Source organism: Hyla sarda, chromosome 3 (assembly GCF_029499605.1).
Source record: "Hyla sarda isolate aHylSar1 chromosome 3, aHylSar1.hap1, whole genome shotgun sequence".
In the NCBI taxonomy this organism is placed as follows: Eukaryota; Metazoa; Chordata; class Amphibia; order Anura; family Hylidae; genus Hyla; species Hyla sarda.
The window spans coordinates 417,637,257-417,660,589 of record NC_079191.1 but is presented as its reverse complement, the minus strand read 5'-3'; the positions used below and the strand labels follow the sequence as shown (position 1 = coordinate 417,660,589).

The 23,333-nt window shown below is 48.8% G+C and overlaps 1 protein-coding gene across 2 annotated transcripts in view; it reads left to right on the top strand.

The window, feature by feature from the left end:
- The window catches only part of LOC130363031 (spermatogenesis-associated protein 7 homolog), a 228,185-nt gene that overhangs the window by 40,453 nt on the left and 164,399 nt on the right, over positions 1–23,333 (top strand). Inside the window, exon 3 of one of the 2 annotated variants that reach the window (XM_056568328.1) lies at positions 6,939–7,031. The exons of the other annotated variant lie outside the window; for it this stretch is intronic. Coding sequence (XP_056424303.1) covers positions 6,939–7,031 — 93 coding nt within the window. The remainder of the gene's footprint in view (positions 1–6,938; positions 7,032–23,333) is intronic. 2 annotated transcript variants of the gene reach the window in all.

Below are 23,333 nucleotides of genomic sequence, written 5' to 3'. Positions count from 1 at the left end.
GCTACACGCCTATATATCCTCACTTCCCCTTCCCAGCATTGCCGGATCTTGTTGCCTTGTGCCAGTGAAAGCGTTTTGTGTATGTCCCAAGCCTGTGTTCCAGACCTTCTGCTGTTGCCCCTGACTACGACCCTTGCTGCCTGCCCTGACCTTCTACTACGTCCGACCTTGCTCTTGCCTTGTCCTTCTGTACCATGCCAGTCTCAGCAGTCAGTGAGGTTGAGCCGCTACCGGTGGATACGACCTGGTTGCTACCGCCGCATCAAGACCATCCCGCTTTGCAGCGGGCTCTGGTGAATACCAGTAGCAACTTAGAACCGCTCCATCGGTACGGTCCACGCCAATCCCTCACTGACACAGAGGATCCACCAACAGCCTGCTGAATCCTAACAGTAGATCCAGCCATGGATCCTGCTGAGGTGCCGCTGCCAAGTCTCGCTGACCTTTCCACGGTGGTCGCCCAGCAATCCCAACAGATCGCCCAACAAGGACAGCAGCTGTCGCAGTTGACCGCCATGCTACAGCAACTTCTGCCACAGCTACAGCAACCATCTCCAGTTCATGCACCTCCTCTGCAGCGAGTGGCTGCTCCTAGGCTCCGCTTTTCCCTGCCGGACAAATTTGATGGGGACTCTAAACTCTGCCGTGGTTTCCTGTCTCAATGTTCCCTACACTTGGAGATGTTGTCGGACCAATTTCCTACAGAACGGTCTAAGGTGGCTTTCGTAGTTAGTCTTCTGTCTGGAAAGAGCTTGTCATGGGCCACACCGCTCTGGGACCGCAATGATCCTGCCACAGCCACTGTCCAGTCCTTCTTCGCTGAAGTCCGTAGTGTCTTCGAGGAGCCAGCCCGGTACTCCTCTGCCGAGACTGCTTTGCTGAACCTAGTCCAAGGAAGTTCTTCCGTAGGCGAATACGCCATCCAGTTTCGTATCCTCGCCTCAGAGCTAGCCTGGAACAATGAGGCCCTCTGCGTGACCTTCAAGAAAGGCTTATCCAGCAACATCAAAGATGTACTGGCCGCACAAGAAATTTTGCTTCTCCACGTCTCACTGTGCCTGTGCGGATTTCTCCTTCTGCCAACTCCTTCTTCTCAGCTGTGGCCTTCTTGGACTCTGGTTCTGCAGGAAATTTTATTTTGGCCTCTTTTGTTAATAGGTTCAGCATCCCAGTAACCCGTCTCGCCAAGCTGCTCTACATTTCTTCTGTCAACGGAAAAAAATTGGACTGCACTGTGCATTACCGCACAGAACCCCTGCTTATGAGCATTGGACTGCATCACGAAAAAATTGAATTTTTTATTCTGCCCAACTGCACCTCTGAAGTCCTCCTCGGTCTGCCATGGCTCCAACGTCATTCTCCCACCCTTGACTGGACCACCGGGGAGATCAAAAATTGGAGTCCTTCTTGTCGCAAACGATGCCTCACATCTGCTCCCATTTGTCTAACTCCTGAGGTTCCACGCTTACCGGTCCCTCCCAAGGCTTACCAGGATTTTTCAGATTTTTTTGCCAAAAAGCAAGCAGAGATCTTGCCTCCTCATAGCCCCCTTCCTGGTAATACTCTGCCCCCTGGCAAGCTTCCCCCTCTGCCTCCCCTCCCCATTCCCACTTCTTTTGGAGTTCCTGCCCTAGATGAAGTAACCCAGGACTTCTCCGTTATCTGGAAGGAGACTCAAGAGTCGCTCCCAATGGCCTCGTCTCGTACGAAGGGACAAGCAGATAAAAAGAGGAGGAGACCTAAGGGGGGGAGGGTACTGTTACGCCGAGCGCTCCGGGTCCCTGCTCCTCCCTGGAGCGCTCGCGGCGTTCTTTTCTCTGCAGAGCCCCGGTCAGACCCGCTGACCGGGAGCGCTGCACTGTCACTGCCGGCGGGGATGCGATTCGCATAGTGGGACGCGCCCGCTCGCGGGTCGCATCCCAATCTGCTCACCTGTCCCGTTCCCCAGCTGTCACGTCCTGGCGTGCGCGGCTCCGCTCTCTAGGGCGCGCGCGCCAGCTCTCTAAGTTTTAAGGGGCCAGTGCACCACTAATTGGTGCCTGGCCCAATCAGTGTAATTAGCTCCCACATGCTCCACGCCTATATAACCTCACTTCCCCTTCCCAGCATTGCCGGATCTTGTTGCCTTGTGCCAGTGAAAGCGTTTTGTGTATGTCCCAAGCCTGTGTTCCAGACCTTCTGCTGTTGCCCCTGACTACGACCCTTGCTGCCTGCCCTGGCTTTCTACTACGTCCGACCTTGTTCTTGCCTTGTCCTTCTGTACCACGCCAGTCTCAGCAGTCAGTGAGGTTGAGCCGCTACCAGTGGACACGACCTGGTTGCTACCGCCGCAGCAAGACCGTCCCGCTTTGCGGCGGGCTCTGGTGAATACCAGTAGCAACTTAGAACCGGTCCACCGGTACGGTCCACACCAATCCCTCACTGACACAGAGGATCCACCACCAGCCTGCCGAATCCTAACAGCGTGCCTCTTGCTCAGTAAAACCTGTCCCGTCCGCATTACTTAGCTGCTGTATGCTCCAGAGGAAGTTGTATAGGTCTTTTCTGTCTGACCACAGTGCTCTCTGCTGATGCCTCTGTCCATATTAGGAACTGTCCAGAGAAGAAGATGTTTGCTGCAGGGATTTGTTCCTACTCTGGACAGTTCCTGACATGGACAGTGGTGTCAGCAGAGAGCACTGTGGTCAGACAGAAAAGAAAAAGTCAACTTCCTCTGGCGCACACAGCAGCTGATAAGTACTGGAAGGATTAAACAATTTTAATAGAAGTAATTTACAAATCTGTTTAACTTTCTGGCACCAATTGCTTTTAAACTAATTATTTTTCACTGGAGTACCCCTTTAAAGGGAAGTCACCATGGCTTGATGTTCTGGGGCCTACACAACTTTGATATCCAACAGGACGTCAATATCCACCCAAATGAATGAACATGTTCTGTCATGAACGATCATGTTTCTGTCTGGAACTGCATTGCTGTCAATGGGGACGATGCTTCATGTCCGAATGGACATTATAGTTGATTTATTTGGCGACTGCTGCACACAAAATCTCCAACATTTCTCTGGATTGAAATTCTGTAGTGTGCATGGGCACTTGGAGGCACGTGTGCTTGGGGTAATAGGTAAATTGACTCTTCCATTGCTTTCTATGGATCAGCAAATTCTCCAGTTGATTTGCTAATCCCTACTCATAGATTTTGATTATTATAAATGAAGATTAGATTTTGATTATTATAACTGAAGAGCGAGTCTTTCACTTGTTTTGCATGTCACCCATTTGCATCATTCATTCCAAATTAAGGGAATAAAATGTCATAGAAAATGATAGGAATAAATATTAAGGATTTTCTTTTTCCATTTTGTGATAAAAAAAACAGATTTGTAAATGACTTCTATTAAAAAATCTTAATCCTTCCAATAATTATCAGCTGCTGAAGTTGAGTTGTTCTCTTCTGTCTGGCAACAGTGCTCTCTGCTGACATCTCTGCTTGTCTCGGGAACTGCACAGAGTAGAAGAGGTTTGCTATGGGGATTTGCTTCTACTCTGGACAGTTCCCGAGACAGGTCTCATCAGAGAGCACTTAGACAGAAAAGAACAACTCAACTTCAGCAGCTCATAAGCACTGAAAGGATTAAGATTTTTTAATAGAAATAATTTACAAATCTGTTTAACTTTCTGGAGCTAGTATATATATATAAAAAAGTTTTTTCCTGGATAACCCTTTAAATGTTGCAGTTTTCACTTTGTCCACTAAGTCTAAAAATAAACTAATAAACTACACTCCAGCTTATTGTCTTCTATGGACCATGTGGCTCCTAGAAAACGTATCTCTAAAGTGGTGTTTTCCAAGCAGTGTGCCTCCAGCTGTTGCAAAACTACAGCGCCTATCATGCCTGGACAGCCTTTGGCTGTCCAGGCATGCTAGGTGCTGTAGTTTTGCAACAGCTGGAGGCACACTGCTTGGAAAACAGTGCTCTTAATTTACCACTGTTAAAAGCAGTTCAGGCAATATGGCTGCACAAAAAATAGAAAAAAAAATTATAATCTGAAAATAAAATTCTTGTTTGCGAACACATTCTATGTTTTTATGTAAAATGTTCCCTTCTCAGTGCAACTTATTTCCAGGCACTATATGGTTAACCCCTTAAGGACTCAGGGTTTTTCCGTTTTTGCACTTTCGTTTTTTCCTCCTTACCTTTTAAAAATCATAACCCTTTCAATTTTCCACCTAAAAATCCATATTATGGCTTATTTTTTGCGTCGACAATTCTACTTTGCAGTGACATTAGTCATTTTACCCAAAAAGGCACGACGAAACGGAAAAAAAAATCATTGTGCGACAAAATCAAAGAAAAAACGCCATTTTGTTACTTTTGGGGGCTTCCGTTTCTACGCAGTGCATATTTCGGTAAAAATTACACCTTATCATTATTCTGTAGGTCCATACGATTAAAATAATCCCCTACTTATATAGGTTGGATTTTGTCGCACTTCTGGAAAAAATACCACATATGTTTATTTTTTTTTTTTTACACTGTTTTATTTTTTTATGGGAAAAGGGGGGTGATTCAAACTTTTATTAGGGAAGGGGTTAAATGACCTTTATTAACACTTTTTTTTCTTTACAGTGTTATTGGTCCCATAGGGACCTATAACACTGCACACACTGATCTTTTACACAGATCACAGGCGTGTATTAAAACGCCTGTGATCAGTGTTATCGGTGCTTGACTGCTCCTGCCTGGATCTCAGGCACGGAGCAGTCATTCGCCAATCGGACACCGAGGAGGCAGGTAAGGGCCCTCCCGGTGTCCTGTAAGCTGTTCAGGACGCCGCGATTTCGCAGCGGCGGTCCCGAACAGCCCGACTGAGCAGTCGGGCCACTTTCACTTTCACTTTAGAAGCGGCGGTCAGCTTTGACCGCCGCTTCTAAAGGGTTAATATCGCAATCGGCGATGTGTGGTATTAGCCGCGGGTCCCGGCCGTTGATGAGCGCCGGGACCGACGCAATATGATGCGGGATCGCGGCGCGATCCCGCTTCATATCGCGGGAGCCGGCGCAGGACGTAAATATACGTCCTGCGTCGTTAAAGGGGTACTCCAGTGGAAAACAATTTTTTTTTTCAAATCAACTGGCTCCAGAAAGTTAAATAGATTTGTAAACTACTTTTATTAAAAAATCTTAGTCCTTCCAGTACTTATCAGCTGCTGTATGTTTCACAGAAAGTTGTGTTGTTCTTTCCAGTCTGACCACAGTGCTATCTGCTGACACCTCTGTCCATGTAAGGAACTGTCCAGAGTAGGAGCAAATCCCCATAGTAAACCTTTCCTGCTCTGAACAGTTCCTGACATGGACAGAGGTGGCAGCAGAGATCACTGTGGTCAGACTGAAAAGAACTACACTCCTCTGTAGTATACAACAGCTGATAAGTACTGGTAGGATTAAGATTTGTTTTAATAGAAGTAATTTACAAATCTGTATAACTTTCTAGCACCAGTTGATTTGAAAAAAATATATAAAAATTCCACCGAAGTACCCATTTAATGTCATTAAATGCAATTGAATATCAGCAAATGATGGAAAATGTACTAAAAATGATAATATTGTTGATAACTGCAGCCACCACTAGGGGGAGCTCAATGCATACAGAACAGACCAAAAGTTTGGACACACCTTCTCATTCAGAGTTTTCTTTATTTTCATGACTATGAAAATTGTAGATTCACACTGAAGGCATCAAAACTATGAATTAACACACGTGGAATTATAGACATAACAAAAAAGTGTGAAACAAATGAAAATATGTCATATTCTAGGTTGTTCAAAGTAGCCACCTTTTGCTTTGATTACTGCTTTGCACACTCTTGGCATTCTCTTGTTGAGATTAAAGAGGTAGTCACCTGAAATGGTTTTCACTTCACAGGTGTGCTGGTGTGGAGAAGGAGGTGTGATGGTGTGGAGGAGGAGGTGTGATGGTGTGGAGGAGGAGGTGTGATGGTGTGTGTGTGTGTGGGGGGGGGGGGTTTGCTCGTGACACTGTTGGGGATTTATTCAAGATTGAAGGCATACTGACCCAGCATGGCTACCACAGCATCTTGCAGCGGCTGCTATTCCATCCGGTTTGCGTTTAGTTGGACCATCATTTATTTTTCACCAGGACAATGACCCCAATCATCTCCAGGCTGTGTAAGGGCTATTTGACCAAGAAGGAGAGTGATGGGGTGCTGCGCCAGATGACCTGGCCTCCACAGTCACCGGACCTGAACCCAATCGAGATGGTTTGGGGTGAGCTGGACCGCAGAGTGAAGGCAAAAAGGGCCAACAAGTGCTAAGCATCTCTGGGAACTCCTTCAAGACTGTTGGAAGACCATTTCAGGTGACTACCTCTTGAAGCTCATCAAGAGAATGCCAAGAGTGTGCAAAGCAGTAATCACAGCAAAAGGTGTCTAGAACCTAGAATATGACAGATTTTCACACTTTTTTATGTCTATAATTCCACATGTGTTAATTCATAGTTTTGATGCCTTCAGTGTGAATCTACAATTTTCATAGTCCTGAAAATAAAGAAAACTCTGAATGAGAAGGTGTATCCAAACTTTTGGTCTGTACTGTACAACTATATACAGCTATCATTGAACACAATGCAGGGAAAGTTCTCCAAAGTGGAGAGAAAGCCCATGGATTTACAGAAACCAAGAGGGTAAGATTTCTTGCAGCACTACATAGTATCGACAGCAGCCCGAGGAGGGATTGATTCTTATTTTGACAACAATAGATGGGCTTTAAGATACTTTTTTTTAATACTTCAATTTCAATAAGGAACCTTTGAGCTACCCTGAATTCATATGTATTTTCATCCCTGCAGAAACTTATTTTTACAGTTTACAGTTCTATAGTTCCTTTCTTTAATTTTTTTTTTGTTTTTTGTTCCAAAAAGCGCTGTTTCCCGGGTCTTCATGTTCTCTGTCTACACAGTTTCTTATTCAAGACCACATGTCCACACACTACCGAAAGCTGAATTCTGCAAAAGGTATTTAAAGAGTGAAAATCTGTCTCTATTGTGCTTGAATGATGTGTATCACATATGGGGGTTGTTACGCCGAGCGCTCCGGGTCCCCGCTCCTCCCCGGAGCGCTCGCTACACTCTCCTCACTGCAGCGCTCCGGTCAGATCCACTGACCCGGGGCGCTGCGATACCGCCTCCAGCCGGGATGCGATTCGCGATGCGGGTAGCGCCCGCTCGCGATGCGCACCCCGGCTCCCGTACCTGACTCGCTCCCCGTCGGTCCTGTCCCGGCGCGCGCGGCCCCGCTCCTTAGGGCGCGCGCGCGCCGGGTCTTTGCGATTTAAAGGGCCACTGCGCCGCTGATTGGCGCAGTGGTTCCAATTAGTCTGATCACCTGTGCACTTCCCTATATCACCTCACTTCCCCTGCACTTCCTTGCCGGATCTTGTTGCCATTGTGCCAGTGAAAGCGTTTCCTTGTGTGTTTCTAGCCTGTGTTCCAGACCTCCTGCCGTTGCCCCTGACTACGATCCTTGCTGCCTGCCCCGACCTTCTGCTACGTCCGACCTTGCTTCTGTCTACTCCCTTGTACCGCGCCTATCTTCAGCAGCCAGAGAGGTGAGCCGTTGCTAGTGGATACGACCTGGTCACTACCGCCGCAGCAAGACCATCCCGCTTTGCGGCGGGCTCTGGTGAAAACCAGTAGTGGCTTAGAACCGGTCCACTAGCACGGTCCACGCCAATCCCTCTCTGGCACAGAGGGTCCACTACCTGCCAGCCGGCATCGTGACAGTAGATCCGGCCATGGATCCCGCTGAAGTTCCTCTGCCAGTTGTCGCTGACCTCACCACGGTGGTCGCCCAGCAGTCACAACAGATAGCGCAACAAGGCCAACAGCTGTCTCAACTGACCGTTATGCTACAACAGTTGCTACCACAGCTTCAGCAGTCATCTCCTCCGCCAGCTCCTGCACCTCCTCCGCAGCGAGTGGCCGCTCCTGGGATACGCTTATCCTTGCCGGATAAATTTGATGGGGACTCTAAGTTTTGCCGTGGCTTTCTTTCCCAATGTTCCCTGCATCTGGAGATGATGTCGGACCTGTTTCCCACTGAAAGGTCTAAGGTGGCTTTCGTAGTCAGTCTTCTGTCCGGAAAAGCCCTGTCATGGGCCACACCGCTCTGGGACCGCAATGACCCCGTCACTGCCTCTGTACACTCCTTCTTCTCGGAAATCCGAAGTGTCTTTGAGGAACCTGCCCGAGCCTCTTCTGCTGAGACTGCCCTGTTGAACCTGGTCCAGGGTAATTCTTCCGTTGGCGAGTATGCCGTACAATTCCGTACACTTGCTTCAGAATTGTCCTGGAATAATGAGGCCCTCTGCGCGACCTTCAAAAAAGGCCTATCCAGCAACATTAAAGATGTTCTGGCCGCACGAGAAATTCCTGCTAATCTACATGAACTTATTCACCTAGCCACTCGCATTGACATGCGTTTTTCTGAAAGGCGTCAGGAACTCCGCCAAGATATGGACTCTGTTCGCACGAGGCGTTTCGTCTCCTCGGCTCCTCTCTCCTCTGGTCCCCTGCAATCTGTTCCTGTGCCTCCCGCCGTGGAGGCTATGCAGGTCGACCGGTCTCGCCTGACACCTCAAGAGAGGACACGACGCCGTATGGAGAACCTCTGCCTGTACTGTGCTAGTACCGAACACTTCCTGAGGGATTGTCCTATCCGTCCTCCCCGCCTGGAAAGACGTACGCTGACTCCGCACAAGGGTGAGACAGTCCTTGATGTCTACTCTGCTTCTCCACGTCTTACTGTGCCTGTGCGGATGTCTGCCTCTGCCTTCTCCTTCTCTACAGTGGCCTTCTTGGACTCTGGATCTGCAGGAAATTTTATTTTGGCCTCTCTCGTCAACAGGTTCAACATCCCAGTGACCAGTCTCGCCAGACCCCTCTACATCAATTGTGTAAATAATGAAAGATTGGACTGTACCATACGTTTCCGCACGGAGCCCCTTCTTATGAGCATCGGATCTCATCATGAGAGGATTGAACTTTTGGTCCTCCCCAATTGCACCTCGGAGATTCTCCTTGGACTTCCCTGGCTTCAACTTCATTCCCCAACCCTGGATTGGTCCACTGGGGAGATCAAGAGTTGGGGGTCCTCTTGTTCCAAGAACTGTCTAAAACCGGTTCCCAGTAACCCTTGCCGTAACTCTGTGGTTCCTCCAGTAACCGGTCTCCCTAAGGCCTATATGGACTTCGCGGATGTTTTCTGCAAAAAACAAGCTGAGACTCTACCTCCTCACAGGCCTTATGATTGCCCTATCGACCTCCTCCCGGGTACTACTCCACCCCGGGGCAGAATTTATCCTCTCTCTGCCCCAGAGACTCTTGCCATGTCCGAATACGTCCAGGAGAATCTAAAAAAGGGCTTTATCCGTAAATCCTCCTCTCCTGCCGGAGCCGGATTTTTCTTTGTGTCCAAAAAAGATGGCTCCCTACGTCCTTGCATTGACTACCGCGGTCTTAATAAAATCACGGTTAAGAACCGCTACCCCTTACCCCTCATCTCTGAACTCTTTGATCGCCTCCAAGGTGCCCACATCTTCACTAAATTGGACTTAAGAGGCGCCTATAACCTCATCCGCATCAGAGAGGGGGACGAGTGGAAAACGGCATTTAACACCAGAGATGGACACTTTGAGTATCTGGTCATGCCCTTTGGACTGTGCAATGCCCCTGCCGTCTTCCAAGACTTTGTCAATGAAATTTTTCGTGATCTGTTATACTCCTGTGTTGTGGTATATCTGGACGATATCCTAATTTTTTCTGCCAATCTAGAAGAACACCGCCAGCATGTCCGTATGGTTCTTCAGAGACTTCGTGACAACCAACTCTATGCCAAAATTGAGAAATGTCTGTTTGAATGCCAATCTCTTCCTTTTCTAGGATATTTGGTCTCTGGCCAGGGACTACAGATGGATCCAGACAAACTCTCTGCCGTCTTAAATTGGCCACGCCCCTCCGGACTCCGTGCTATCCAACGCTTTTTGGGGTTCGCCAATTATTACAGGCAATTTATTCCACATTTTTCTACCATTGTGGCTCCTATCGTGGCTTTAACCAAAAAAAATGCTGATCCCAAGTCCTGGCCTCCTCAAGCAGAAGACTCCTTTAAACGACTCAAGTCTGCCTTTTCTTCGGCTCCCGTGCTCTCCAGACCTGACCCTTCCAAACCCTTCCTATTGGAGGTTGATGCCTCCTCAGTAGGAGCTGGAGCTGTTCTTCTACAAAAAAATTCTTCCGGGCATGCTGTCACTTGTGGTTTTTTCTCTAGGACCTTCTCTCCAGTGGAGAGGAACTACTCCATCGGGGATCGAGAGCTTCTAGCCATTAAATTAGCACTTGAGGAATGGAGGCATCTGCTGGAGGGATCAAGATTTCCTGTTATTATCTACACCGACCACAAGAACCTCTCCTACCTCCAGTCGGCCCAACGGCTGAATCCTCGCCAGGCCCGGTGGTCTCTGTTCTTTGCCCGATTTAATTTTGAGATTCACTTTCGTCCTGCCGATAAGAACATTAGGGCCGATGCTCTCTCTCGTTCCTCGGATGCCTCAGAAGTTGATCTCCCTCCGCAACACATCATTCCACCTGACTGCCTGATCTCCACTTCTCCTGCCTCCATCAGGCAGACTCCTCCAGGAAAGACCTTTGTTTCTCCACGCCAACGCCTCGGAATCCTCAAATGGGGTCACTCCTCCCATCTCGCAGGTCATGCGGGCATCAAGAAATCTGTGCAACTCATCTCCCGCTTCTATTGGTGGCCGACTCTGGAGACGGATGTTGGGGACTTTGTGCGAGCCTGCACTATCTGTGCCCGGGATAAGACTCCTCGCCAGAAGCCCGCTGGTTTTCTTCATCCTCTGCCTGTCCCCGAACAGCCTTGGTCTCTGATTGGTATGGATTTTATTACTGATTTACCCCCTTCCCGTGGCAACACCGTTATTTGGGTGGTCGTTGATCGATTCTCCAAAATGGCACATTTCATCCCTCTTCCTGGTCTTCCTTCTGCGCCTCAGTTGGCTAAACAATTTTTTGTACACATTTTTCGTCTTCACGGGTTGCCTACGCAGATTGTCTCGGATAGAGGGGTCCAATTCGTGTCTAAATTCTGGAGAGCTCTCTGTAAACAACTCAAGATTAAATTAAATTTTTCCTCTGCATATCATCCCCAGTCCAATGGACAAGTAGAAAGAATTAACCAGATCCTGGGTGATTATTTGCGACATTTTGTTTCCTCCCGCCAGGATGACTGGGCAGATCTCCTTCCATGGGCCGAATTCTCGTATAACTTCAGGGTCTCTGAATCTTCCTCCAAATCCCCATTTTTCGTGGTGTACGGCCGTCACCCTCTTCCCCCCCTCCCTACCCCCTTGCCCTCTGGTCTGCCCGCTGTGGATGAAATTTCTCGTGACCTTTCCATTATATGGAGAGAGACCCAAAATTCTCTCTTACAGGCTTCTTCACGCATGAAGAGGTTCGCGGATAAGAAAAGAAGAGCTCCCCCCGTTTTTTCCCCTGGAGACAAGGTATGGCTCTCCGCTAAATATGTCCGCTTCCGTGTCCCTAGCTACAAGTTGGGACCACGCTATCTTGGTCCTTTCAAAATTTTGTGTCAAATTAATCCTGTCTCTTATAAACTTCTTCTTCCTCCTTCTCTTCGTATCCCTAATGCCTTTCACGTCTCTCTTCTCAAACCACTCATCCTCAACCGTTTTTCTCCCAAATCTGTTCCTCCCACTCCTGTTTCCGGCTCCTCGGACGTCTTCTCGGTCAAGGAAATTTTGGCTGCCAAAAAGGTCAGAGGGAAAAATTTTTTTTTAGTAGACTGGGAGGGTTGTGGTCCTGAAGAGAGATCCTGGGAACCTGAGGACAACATCCTTGACAAAAGTCTGCTCCTCAGGTTCTCAGGCTCCAAGAAGAGGGGGAGACCCAAGGGGGGGGGTACTGTTACGCCGAGCGCTCCGGGTCCCCGCTCCTCCCCGGAGCGCTCGCTTCACTCCCTCCGCTGCAGCGCTCCGGTCACGTCCTCTGACCCGGGGCGCTGCGATCCTGCTGCCAGCCGGGATGCGATTCGCGATGCGGGTAGCGCCCGCTCGCGATGCGCACCCCGGCTCCCCTACCTGACTCGCTCCCCGTCTGTTCTGTCCCGGCGCGCGCGGCCCCGCTCCCTAGGGCGCGCGCGCGCCGGGTCTCTGCGATTTAAAGGGCCACTGCGCCGCTGATTGGCGCAGTGGTTCCAATTAGGGTTTTCACCTGTGCACTTCCCTATATTACCTCACTTCCCTTGCACTCCCTTGCCGGATCTTGTTGCCTTAGTGCCAGTGAAAGCGTTCCTTGTGTGTTCCTTGCCTGTGTTTCCAGACCTTCTGCCGTTGCCCCTGACTACGATCCTTGCTGCCTGCCCCGACCTTCTGCTACGTCCGACCTTGCTTCTGCCTACTCCCTTGTACCGCGCCTATCTTCAGCAGCCAGAGAGGTGAGCCGTTGCTAGTGGATACGACCTGGTCACTACCGCCGCAGCAAGACCATCCCGCTTTGCGGCGGGCTCTGGTGAAAACCAGTAGTGGCTTAGAACCGGTCCACTAGCACGGTCCACGCCAATCCCTCTCTGGCACAGAGGGTCCACTACCTGCCAGCCGGCATCGTGACAGGCCGCTTCTGGTTTACGCCTATCCTTGCCGGATAAATTTGATGGGGACTCTAAGTTTTGCCGTGGCTTTCTTTCCCAATGCTCCCTGCACTTGGAGATGATGTCGGACCAGTTTCCCACTGAAAGGTCTAAGGTGGCTTTCGTAGTCAGCCTTCTGTCTGGAAAAGCCCTGTCTTGGGCCACACCGCTCTGGGACCGCAATGACCCCGTCACTGCCTCTGTACACTCCTTCTTCTCGGAAATCCGAAGTGTCTTTGAGGAACCTGCCCGAGCCTCTTCTGCTGAGACTGCCCTGTTGAACCTGGTCCAGGGCAATTCTTCCGTTGGCGAGTATGCCGTACAATTCCGTACTCTTGCTTCAGAATTATCCTGGAATAATGAGGCCCTCTGCGCGACCTTTAAAAAAGGCCTATCCAGCAACATTAAAGATGTTCTGGCCGCACGAGAAATCCCTGCTAATCTACATGAACTCATTCACCTAGCCACTCGCATTGACATGCGTTTTTCCGAAAGGCGTCAGGAGCTCCGCCAGGATATGGACTCTGTTCGCACGAGGCGTTTCTTCTCCTCGGCTCCTCTCTCCTCTGGTCCCCTGCAATCCGTTCCTGTGCCTCCCGCCGTGGAGGCTATGCAGGTCGACCGGTCTCGCCTGACACCTCAAGAGAGGACACGACGCCGCATGGAGAACCTCTGCCTGTACTGTGCTAGTACCGAACACTTCCTGAAGGATTGTCCTATCCGTCCTCCCCGCCTGGAAAGACGTACGCTGACTCCGCACAAAGGTGAGACAGTCCTTGATGTCTACTCTGCTTCTCCACGTCTTACTGTGCCTGTGCGGATGTCTGCCTCTGCCTTCTCCTTCTCTACTATGGCCTTCTTGGACTCCGGATCTGCAGGAAATTTTATTTTGGCCTCTCTCGTCAACAGGTTCAACATCCCAGTGACCAGTCTCGCCAGACCCCTCTACATCAATTGTGTAAACAATGAAAGATTGGACTGTACCATACGTTTCCGCACGGAGCCCCTTCTAATGTGCATCGGATCTCACCACGAGAGGATTGAACTTTTGGTCCTCCCCAATTGCACTTCTGAAATTCTCCTTGGACTTCCCTGGCTTCAACTTCATTCCCCAACCCTGGATTGGTCCACTGGGGAGATCAAGAGTTGGGGGCCCTCTTGTTCCAAGGACTGCCTAAAACCGGTTCCCAGTAACCCTTGCCGTGACTCTGTGGTTCCTCCTGTGACCGGTCTCCCTAAGGCCTATATGGACTTTGCGGATGTTTTTTGCAAAAAACAAGCTGAGACTCTACCTCCTCACAGGCCTTATGATTGTCCTATCGACCTCCTCCCGGGCACTACTCCACCCCGGGGCAGAATTTATCCTCTATCCGCCCCAGAGACTCTTGCCATGTCTGAATACGTCCAGGAAAATTTAAAAAAGGGCTTTATCCGTAAATCCTCCTCTCCTGCCGGAGCCGGATTTTTCTTTGTGTCCAAAAAAGATGGCTCCCTACGTCCTTGCATTGACTACCGCGGTCTTAATAAAATCACGGTTAAGAACCGCTACCCCCTACCCCTCATCTCTGAACTCTTTGATCGCCTCCAAGGTGCCCACATCTTTACCAAACTGGACTTAAGAGGTGCTTATAATCTCATCCGCATCAGAGAGGGGGATGAGTGGAAAACGGCATTTAACACCAGAGATGGACACTTTGAGTATCTGGTCATGCCCTTTGGCCTGTGCAACGCCCCTGCCGTCTTCCAAGACTTTGTTAATTAAATTTTTCGTGATCTTTTATACTCCTGTGTTGTTGTATATCTGGATGATATCCTGATTTTTTCTGCCAATCTAGAAGAACACCGCCAGCATGTCCGTATGGTTCTTCAGAGACTTCGTGACAATCAACTCTATGCCAAAATAGAGAAATGTCTGTTTGAATGCCAATCTCTTCCTTTCCTAGGATACTTGGTCTCTGGCCAGGGACTACAAATGGATCCAGACAAACTCTCTGCCGTCTTAGATTGGCCACGCCCCTCCGGACTCCGTGCTATTCAACGCTTTTTGGGGTTCGCCAATTATTACAGGCAATTTATTCCACATTTTTCTACCGTTGTGGCTCCTATCGTGGCTTTAACCAAAAAAAATGCCGATCCCAAGTCTTGGCCTCCTCAAGCGGAAGACGCCTTTAAACGGCTCAAGTCTGCCTTTTCTTCGGCTCCCGTGCTCTCCAGACCTGACCCTTCCAAACCCTTCCTATTGGAGGTTGATGCCTCCTCAGTGGGAGCTGGAGCTGTCCTTCTACAAAAAAATTCTTCCGGGCATGCTGTTACTTGTGGTTTTTTTTCTAGGACCTTCTCTCCGGCGGAGAGGAACTACTCCATCGGGGATCGAGAGCTTCTAGCCATTAAATTAGCACTTGAGGAATGGAGGCATCTGCTGGAGGGATCAAGATTTCCAGTTATTATTTACACCGATCACAAGAACCTCTCCTACCTCCAGTCTGCCCAACGGCTGAATCCTCGCCAGGCCAGGTGGTCTCTGTTCTTTGCCCGATTTAATTTTGAAATTCACTTTCGGCCTGCCGATAAGAACATTAGGGCCGATGCTCTCTCTCGTTCCTCGGATGCTTCTGAAGTTGAACTCTCTCCGCAACACATCATTCCTCCTGACTGCCTGATTTCCACTTCTCCAGCCTCCATCAGGCAAACTCCTCCAGGAAAGACCTTTGTTTCTCCACGCCAACGCCTCGGAATCCTCAAATGGGGTCACTCCTCCCATCTCGCAGGTCATGCAGGCATCAAGAAATCTGTGCAACTCATCTCTCGCTTCTATTGGTGGCCGACTCTGGAGACGGATGTTGTGGACTTTGTGCGAGCCTGCACTCTCTGTGCCCGGGATAAGACTCCTCGCCAGAAGCCCGCTGGTTTTCTTCATCCTCTGCCTGTCCCCGAACAGCCTTGGTCTCTGATTGGTATGGATTTTATTACTGATTTACCCCCTTCCCGTGGCAACACTGTTATTTGGGTGGTCGTTGATCGATTCTCCAAAATGGCACATTTCATCCCTCTTCCTGGTCTTCCTTCAGCGCCTCAGTTGGCTAAACAATTTTTTGTACACATTTTTCGTCTTCACGGGTTGCCTACGCAGATCGTCTCGGATAGAGGCGTCCAATTCGTGTCTAAATTCTGGAGGGCTCTCTGTAAACAACTCAAGATTAAATTAAATTTTTCTTCTGCATATCATCCTCAATCCAATGGACAAGTAGAAAGAGTTAACCAGGTCTTGGGTGATTATTTACGACATTTTGTTTCCTCCCGCCAGGATGACTGGGCAGATCTTCTTCCATGGGCCGAATTCTCGTATAACTTCAGAGTCTCTGAATCTTCCTCCAAATCCCCATTTTTCGTGGTGTACGGCCGTCACCCTCTTCCCCCCCTCCCTACCCCGTTGCCCTCTGGTCTGCCCGCTGTGGATGAAATTTCTCGTGACCTTTCCATCATATGGAGAGAGACCCAAAATTCTCTCTTACAGGCTTCATCACGCATGAAGAAGTTCGCGGATAAGAAAAGAAGAGCTCCTCCCATTTTTTCCCCTGGAGACAAGGTATGGCTCTCCGCTAAATATGTCCGCTTCCGTGTCCCTAGCTACAAGTTGGGACCACGCTATCTTGGTCCTTTCAAAATTTTGTGCCAGATTAATCCTGTCTCTTACAAACTTCTTCTTCCTCCTTCTCTTCGTATTCCTAATGCCTTTCACGTTTCTCTTCTTAAACCACTTATCATCAACCGTTTCTCTCCCAAATCTGTTCCTCCCACTCCTGTTTCCGGCTCCTCGGACATCTTCTCCGTCAAAGAAATTCTGGCATCCAAAAAGGTCAGAGGGAAAACCTTTTTTTTAGTGGATTGGGAGGGTTGTGGTCCAGAAGAGAGATCCTGGGAACCTGAGGACAATATCCTAGACAAAAGTCTGCTCCTCAGGTTCTCAGGCTCTAAGAAGAGGGGGAGACCCAAGGGGGGGGGTACTGTTACGCCGAGCGCTCCGGGTCCCCGCTCCTCCCCGGAGCGCTCGCTACACTCTCCTCACTGCAGCGCTCCGGTCAGATCCACTGACCCGGGGCGCTGCGATACCGCCTCCAGCCGGGATGCGATTCGCGATGCGGGTAGCGCCCGCTCGCGATGCGCACCCCGGCTCCCGTACCTGACTCGCTCCCCGTCGGTCCTGTCCCGGCGCGCGCGGCCCCGCTCCTTAGGGCGCGCGCGCGCCGGGTCTTTGCGATTTAAAGGGCCACTGCGCCGCTGATTGGCGCAGTGGTTCCAATTAGTCTGATCACCTGTGCACTTCCCTATATCACCTCACTTCCCCTGCACTTCCTTGCCGGATCTTGTTGCCATTGTGCCAGTGAAAGCGTTTCCTTGTGTGTTCCTAGCCTGTGTTCCAGACCTCCTGCCGTTGCCCCTGACTACGATCCTTGCTGCCTGCCCCGACCTTCTGCTACGTCCGACCTTGCTTCTGTCTACTCCCTTGTACCGCGCCTATCTTCAGCAGCCAGAGAGGTGAGCCGTTGCTAGTGGATACGACCTGGTCACTACCGCCGCAGCAAGACCATCCCGCTTTGCGGCGGGCTCTGGTGAAAACCAGTAGTGACTTAGAACCGGTCCACTAGCACGGTCCTCGCCATCCCTCTCTGGCACAGAGGATCCACCTCCTGCCAGCCGGCATCGTGACAGGGGTATTTATCATTGTAGGTGTAAGTCAAGCCTTTTTTTTTTACACAATTTTTTGTGTGTGCTGGTAATGTATTAAATTGTCGCAGGGTATTTGATGAACTTTGTGCAGGTGCACACTTTTAGAAATATCACTCTTCACAGACACCAAAATGCCAAGCTAAGTCTGCGCTGGTGTATTTTTGCGACTTTTTGGTGGTTTTTGCGCCATAATTTGCATCTTTTTAACCAAATTAGTACGTTTAAAATCCCCCTATTTTGAAGACCTATAACTTTTTGATTTTTCAGTATAAGCGGCGGTATGAGGGCTCAATTTTTGAGCTGTGATCTGTACTTTTTATTGATACCATATTTGCTTATATAAAACTTTTAATACAATTTTTATCAATTTTTTTGTTATAAAAAAGCAGCAATTTTGGACTATTTTTTTTCTGTTCATGCCGTTCACCGTGCGGTATCATTAATATTATATTTTAATAGTTCAGATATTTATGAACATGGCGATACCAAATATGTATATCAAATTTTTATTTTTAAAAATTTACGTTTTTATTGGGGGAGGGGATTTTTCAAATTTTTTTTTACTTAAAAAAAAATTATTTTACATTTATTTTTACACTTTAATAGTCCCCATTGGGGACTATTTATTGCAATCATTCAATTGCTAATACTGTTCAGTGCTATGCATAGGACACAGCACTGATCAGTATTATCGGTCATCTTCTGCTCTGGTCTGCTCGATCGCAGATCAGAGTAGAAGACCTGTGGGACCTCCATCTGCCATTCTGGATGATCGGATCGCCGCGGCAGCGCTGCGGGTGATCCGATCATCCATTTTAGTGTTCGCAATGTTGCAGATGCCGTGATCTGTATTGATCACGCCATCTGGAAGGTTAATGGAGGACATCAATGCTATCAGCAGCCCGGGACCTGCCACGCATGATCCGGGCATCGCTCCGATGCCCGCGGTTATGTATAGGATGAAAATGTACGTCCTGGTGCGTTAAGTACTGCCTCACCAGGACGTACATTTACGTCCTGCGTCGTTAAGGGGTTAAAAAGGTCGCAGTTGATAAATTCATTGCCACTGCATAAGACTAACCCTAACAGCTGGCTTGTTCACATGTTTAAAACATAAAGTAAAACAAAAAAGTCCCAAAAAAATAGCCCGAGGTTCAGCCTTGTGACAAATGTGCGACAAATATACACACAAAAACAGCTCTAAAGACAATGATAAATTCCCCCCATAATTTCTGTGTAAGACTCACCGCAGACGGCAGGTACCCAGGGAGTAGTAGATCCATAGTTCCACGGTAGTCTGGAGCGGGTGATGTAGTGGATCTGCTGGACCTGTGTGGCAGATGAAGCGGGCCGTGCCAGGAGCGGATGCCTAAGGTGCCGCTGGTTTTCACCAGAGCATGCCGTAAAGCGGGTTGGACTTGCTGCGGCAGGCGACACCCAGGTCGCTACCTTTGGCACGACTCGACCACACAGGCAGCTGAGGTGATGCATGGCACCGAAGGAATAGGCTGACGTAGTCAGGCTGGCTAGAGGTCAGGGCAGGCGGCACAGGAGCGTAGTCAGTAGGATAGCAGAAGGTCAATAGGCTGGCGACTAGAAACACGGTCGGGTCACGGAATGCAAAGGTCTGGTACACGGCAAGGGAACACTAGGACTTCTTTCTCTAAGGCGCAAGGCAAACAAAGATCCGGCAAGGGTAGTAGGGAGGTGCTACAACTAATGGTTCAGGTGTAATACTAATTACGGGCGCACTGGCCCTTTAAATCTCAACGCTCCGGCGCGCGCGCACTAGGAGGCGGGGGCGCGCGTGTCGGAGCTGAGAGACAGAGGCCAGGGACGGAGGTGAGTGACGGGCTGGGACTCGCATGCGGGCGTGTCCCGTGATGCGAATCCCAGCCCCGCCAGGAGCCGACATTCAGGGAGAGATGCGCTCACGCTAAAAAGGCACAAAAAGCCTGTTACCCCTAATAATAAAACGTAACTTTTCTTTGATATGTATTAAGATAGACGTGAATTAAAAAACACCTACATTGTCACGGTCTTATAGGATTAATAAGTAGACACATTGTGGGAAGTATTAGGAAACTTTTTTAGCACCCAATACTAGAACCAATGCCTCCAACACTGTAATACACTTTGAATGTATATTATTATAGCCCAAGGCTGCAGTCCATTAGGCTGTGATCCGTGACAACACTGAAATTTTAAAAGCAAACAGACACTGCCACCTAACTAGTTTCACTCATATACATGAGCTTCATCAGAGGTGCAGGCAAGTGACCCCCCTCCCTTTGGTCTCCCCCTCTTCTTGTGGGATTTTTTGAGGAGATTACGATCCAAGATGTTCTCCTCGGGCTCCCAAGATCTCTCCTCAGGACCAAAGCCCCTCCAATTGACCCAAAAAATCTCTTAGGAACTGGAGACAGGAGTTGGAGTAGAATTTTTTCTTTGAGAATAACGGTTGATAACCAGAGGTTTGAGGAGAGAAACATGAAAAGAATTAGGAATACGTAAAGAAGGTGGCAAGCAGAGTTTGAATGAAACAGGATTGATCTTTTGTAAGACCTCGAACGGACCCAGGAATCGAGGACCAAGTTTGTAACTTGGGATTTTAAACCGAATGTATTTAGAAGTTAGCCAGACTTTATCACAAGGAGAGAAGGATGGTGGAGGTCTTCTTTTTTTGTCTGCCTGAGTCTTCATTCGGGAGGATGCCAGAGATAAAGATTGCCGAGTCTGTCGCCAAATGGAGGAGAAATCTCTGACAAGTTCATCTACAGCAGGGTGACTGGAAGAGACTGGGACCGGAAGAGGAGACCTAGGATGATGACCAAAAACAATAAAAAACAGAGTTGTCTTTGTGGACTTAGAGTCCTTCTGATTGTAGGAAAATTCGGCCCAGGGAAGAAGATCTAGATATTTTTCGACTATACATTATTTTCATATAAGTTTCGCAGATTGAACAGGGTATTCAGACCCTCAGCTATACAAACTGTACACCACAGCAGAGGGCAGCTGAAAAGAATAAGAGACATTTATTTATCAAGCTTTTTACACTGCTTTTTGATAAAAAATTTGTCGCACGTGCGCAAAGAGTGCGATTTTGGCTAAATTTACTTATATACGCACTTTTGCTTTTTCACTTTGCAGCAGTTACAGATTTCTAAACTGCAACTTTTTTTTTTTTTTTTTAAAGTGGCAGATTTGTCGCATAACCCTCTTTTACACCACAAACATTACTCCGTGGACTGTGATTGGTTGTTTTCCGTTCAGAGACGTCTGCTTGGCAACGCGTCCGTGGATACTCCTGTCACTGCCATGTCGGCGCGCGCTGCGAGTGGAGCGCCTTACAATAGACCGATGCCATTGTTTATGGTTATTTTCAGCCACATTTTTATTTTCAGCCACATGGCTATGTTGTTTACCTCGTCAGAGCTCCCGCAACTGAGCCTCGTTTTGGACAATCACTACCAGGATGTGTTTGTCACATTGCCGATTCCACCCATGTTATATCACTTAGTACTGTTTATATTGATGTTATATTATTATCATAATCGAACGCACACCTGTATGTTTTAGACAATCATTATTTTCTGCTGTTTCTACATGGAAATTAAGTTTTTTGTAAGTGTACTGGATGTGACATCACATTCAGCCCACCCCTTCCTGACCTGTACCTCCTTCCCCTTGCCGTTATATAAAGGGGGCTTGTTGTAGCAGCACCTAGATCATCTGAGGAAGGGGAATTTACCCCGAAACGCGTCATGATCCTTTTGTTGTTTTGTGTTCAATAAAATTGCTTGATTAAGAACACTTACCTGCATCCTGTGTATACCTGGATAGAGCAGCGCCTGGATCCATTGGTCTTTTTTCTCACAAGTATCCCAAACATTACACCAGACCTGGCTAACAAAACTGGCTGTAGACAGAATCGTACAAAAGTCGCCCAGAAGGAATCATACAAAGCGATGTATGAAGTGAAAGCCGAAGGCTGTCCGGGAATGCTGGCAGTGGTTGTTTTGCAACATCTGGAAGCAGACTGGCCGGGAAACACTGTCATAATGGCTAACAGTGGCTGCAAGCACTGCTGGTGGCTGCTGTTAGCCATTATGACAGTTGCTCATTGCAAAATAAGATTTATACAGTTCCCATTGAGTAGCCTTCCCTGTAAAACTCAGTATGCACACTGTTAGTAGCCCCAAAGAGCAGGATGTAAATACCGGTACTACCATGGAGTCTGCTACCACAGACATTTGCGTAGACGTAGACAAAGAAAACCCCATGATAAAGTGTCTTAATTTTTCATCTTTGGCGCATTGCACAACTTAAAAAGTAGTTAGTTCTCTGTGTGTTTTGGTGTGAAAGTATCTTTTTTGTTATCAGAGAGAGCGTATTTTCATGAGATAAAATAATAATGAACCATGAGGTGAATACAGAGTAGCTCCTTCTCTCTCATCTCTAGTCTGTCTGAGAATATATTTCAGCTCTCGTGTTTTGATGTATATCGGATCTTCGACCTTTGATCCTGCCAGCTTCCAATACCCCAGATACAGTGTCAACTCAAATGTTTAATTTTTGTTTTATGTGATGGAATGAAGTACGGTAACTAGTGCACCCTGGAGAATGGCTGATGAATCCTTCACTAGGGGATAAGGACAAGCAATCTGATATCATTTGTGGTTTCCTGTCTTGTGGTTTTACTAATTCATTATCTTTTTTTTTTATTGTAAGCTCTGGAGAATGGATCCCTCTCACCTCCTGCATTAATGTACAAGTTAATAATATTAGAAAAACCGAAGGGACGAACAGGAGGAATGCACTCACCGCATAGAACCTGGTTAATCAGCTCCCATCTTGGGCTGCTCCTCCGGTAGGGACTTCAGAACAGCGTGGGGCTGCGCCCCACGCTGTTCTGAAGTCCCTACCGGAGGAGCAGCCCAAGATGGGAGCTGATTAACCAGGTTCTTTTCGGTGAGTGCATTCCGCCTGTTCGTCCCTTCGGTTTTTCTATTATTGATTGCTGTCTACATTGTCTTAGCACCACCGCTACTGGAAACGGCTGGTTATCCTACCTGGAGTGTTCATGTCCATCTCGAGTAGCTGCGGTCTGAAGGTATCGTTGCAACTTATTTTCTGTATTGTTATCAAGTTACCGTATTTTTTGCCTTATACCGTACTTTGTCTTATACGGCAAATACACGTTAAAACTGGCGGTCCCTGCGGCCATCAACGGCCGGGGCCCACGGCTAATACAGGACATCACCGATGGCGGTGATGCCCTGTATTGACCCTTCAGACGCGGCGATCAAAGCTGACCGCCGCGTCTAGAGCGAAAGTCACACTAACCCGGCTGCTCAGTCGGGCTGTTCGGGACCGCCGCCGTGAAATCGCAGCGTCCCGAACAGCTTACAGGACAGCGGGAGGGACCTTACCTGCCTCCTCGGTGTCTGCACCGTGCCGGGATCCCCTGCATGGCTGTCGCTCTCCTTCGTCGTCATCACGTTGTCGTGCACGCCGTCCTGTCATCCAATAGGAGCGGCGCGCGTTGCGGCGTGCGTAGCAACGTGATGGTGGTGACGGAGAGCGAGGATACCAGGCTGCAGAGACGTTGCGGAGCGACGGGGACACCCCCGGGACGCGGCGACAGCGATGGAGGGCGGCATCCAGGGCAGCGGTGATGAGCGGTGACGGGTCCGGAGCGGCGGGGACACGTGAGTACTACCTCCTATACCGGTGGTCTTGAACCTGCGGACCTCCAGATGTTGCAAAACTACAATTCCCAGCATGCCCGGAGTTGTAGTTGTCACGATGCCGGCTGGCAGGTAGTGGATCCTCTGTGCCAGAGAGGGATTGGCGTGGACCGT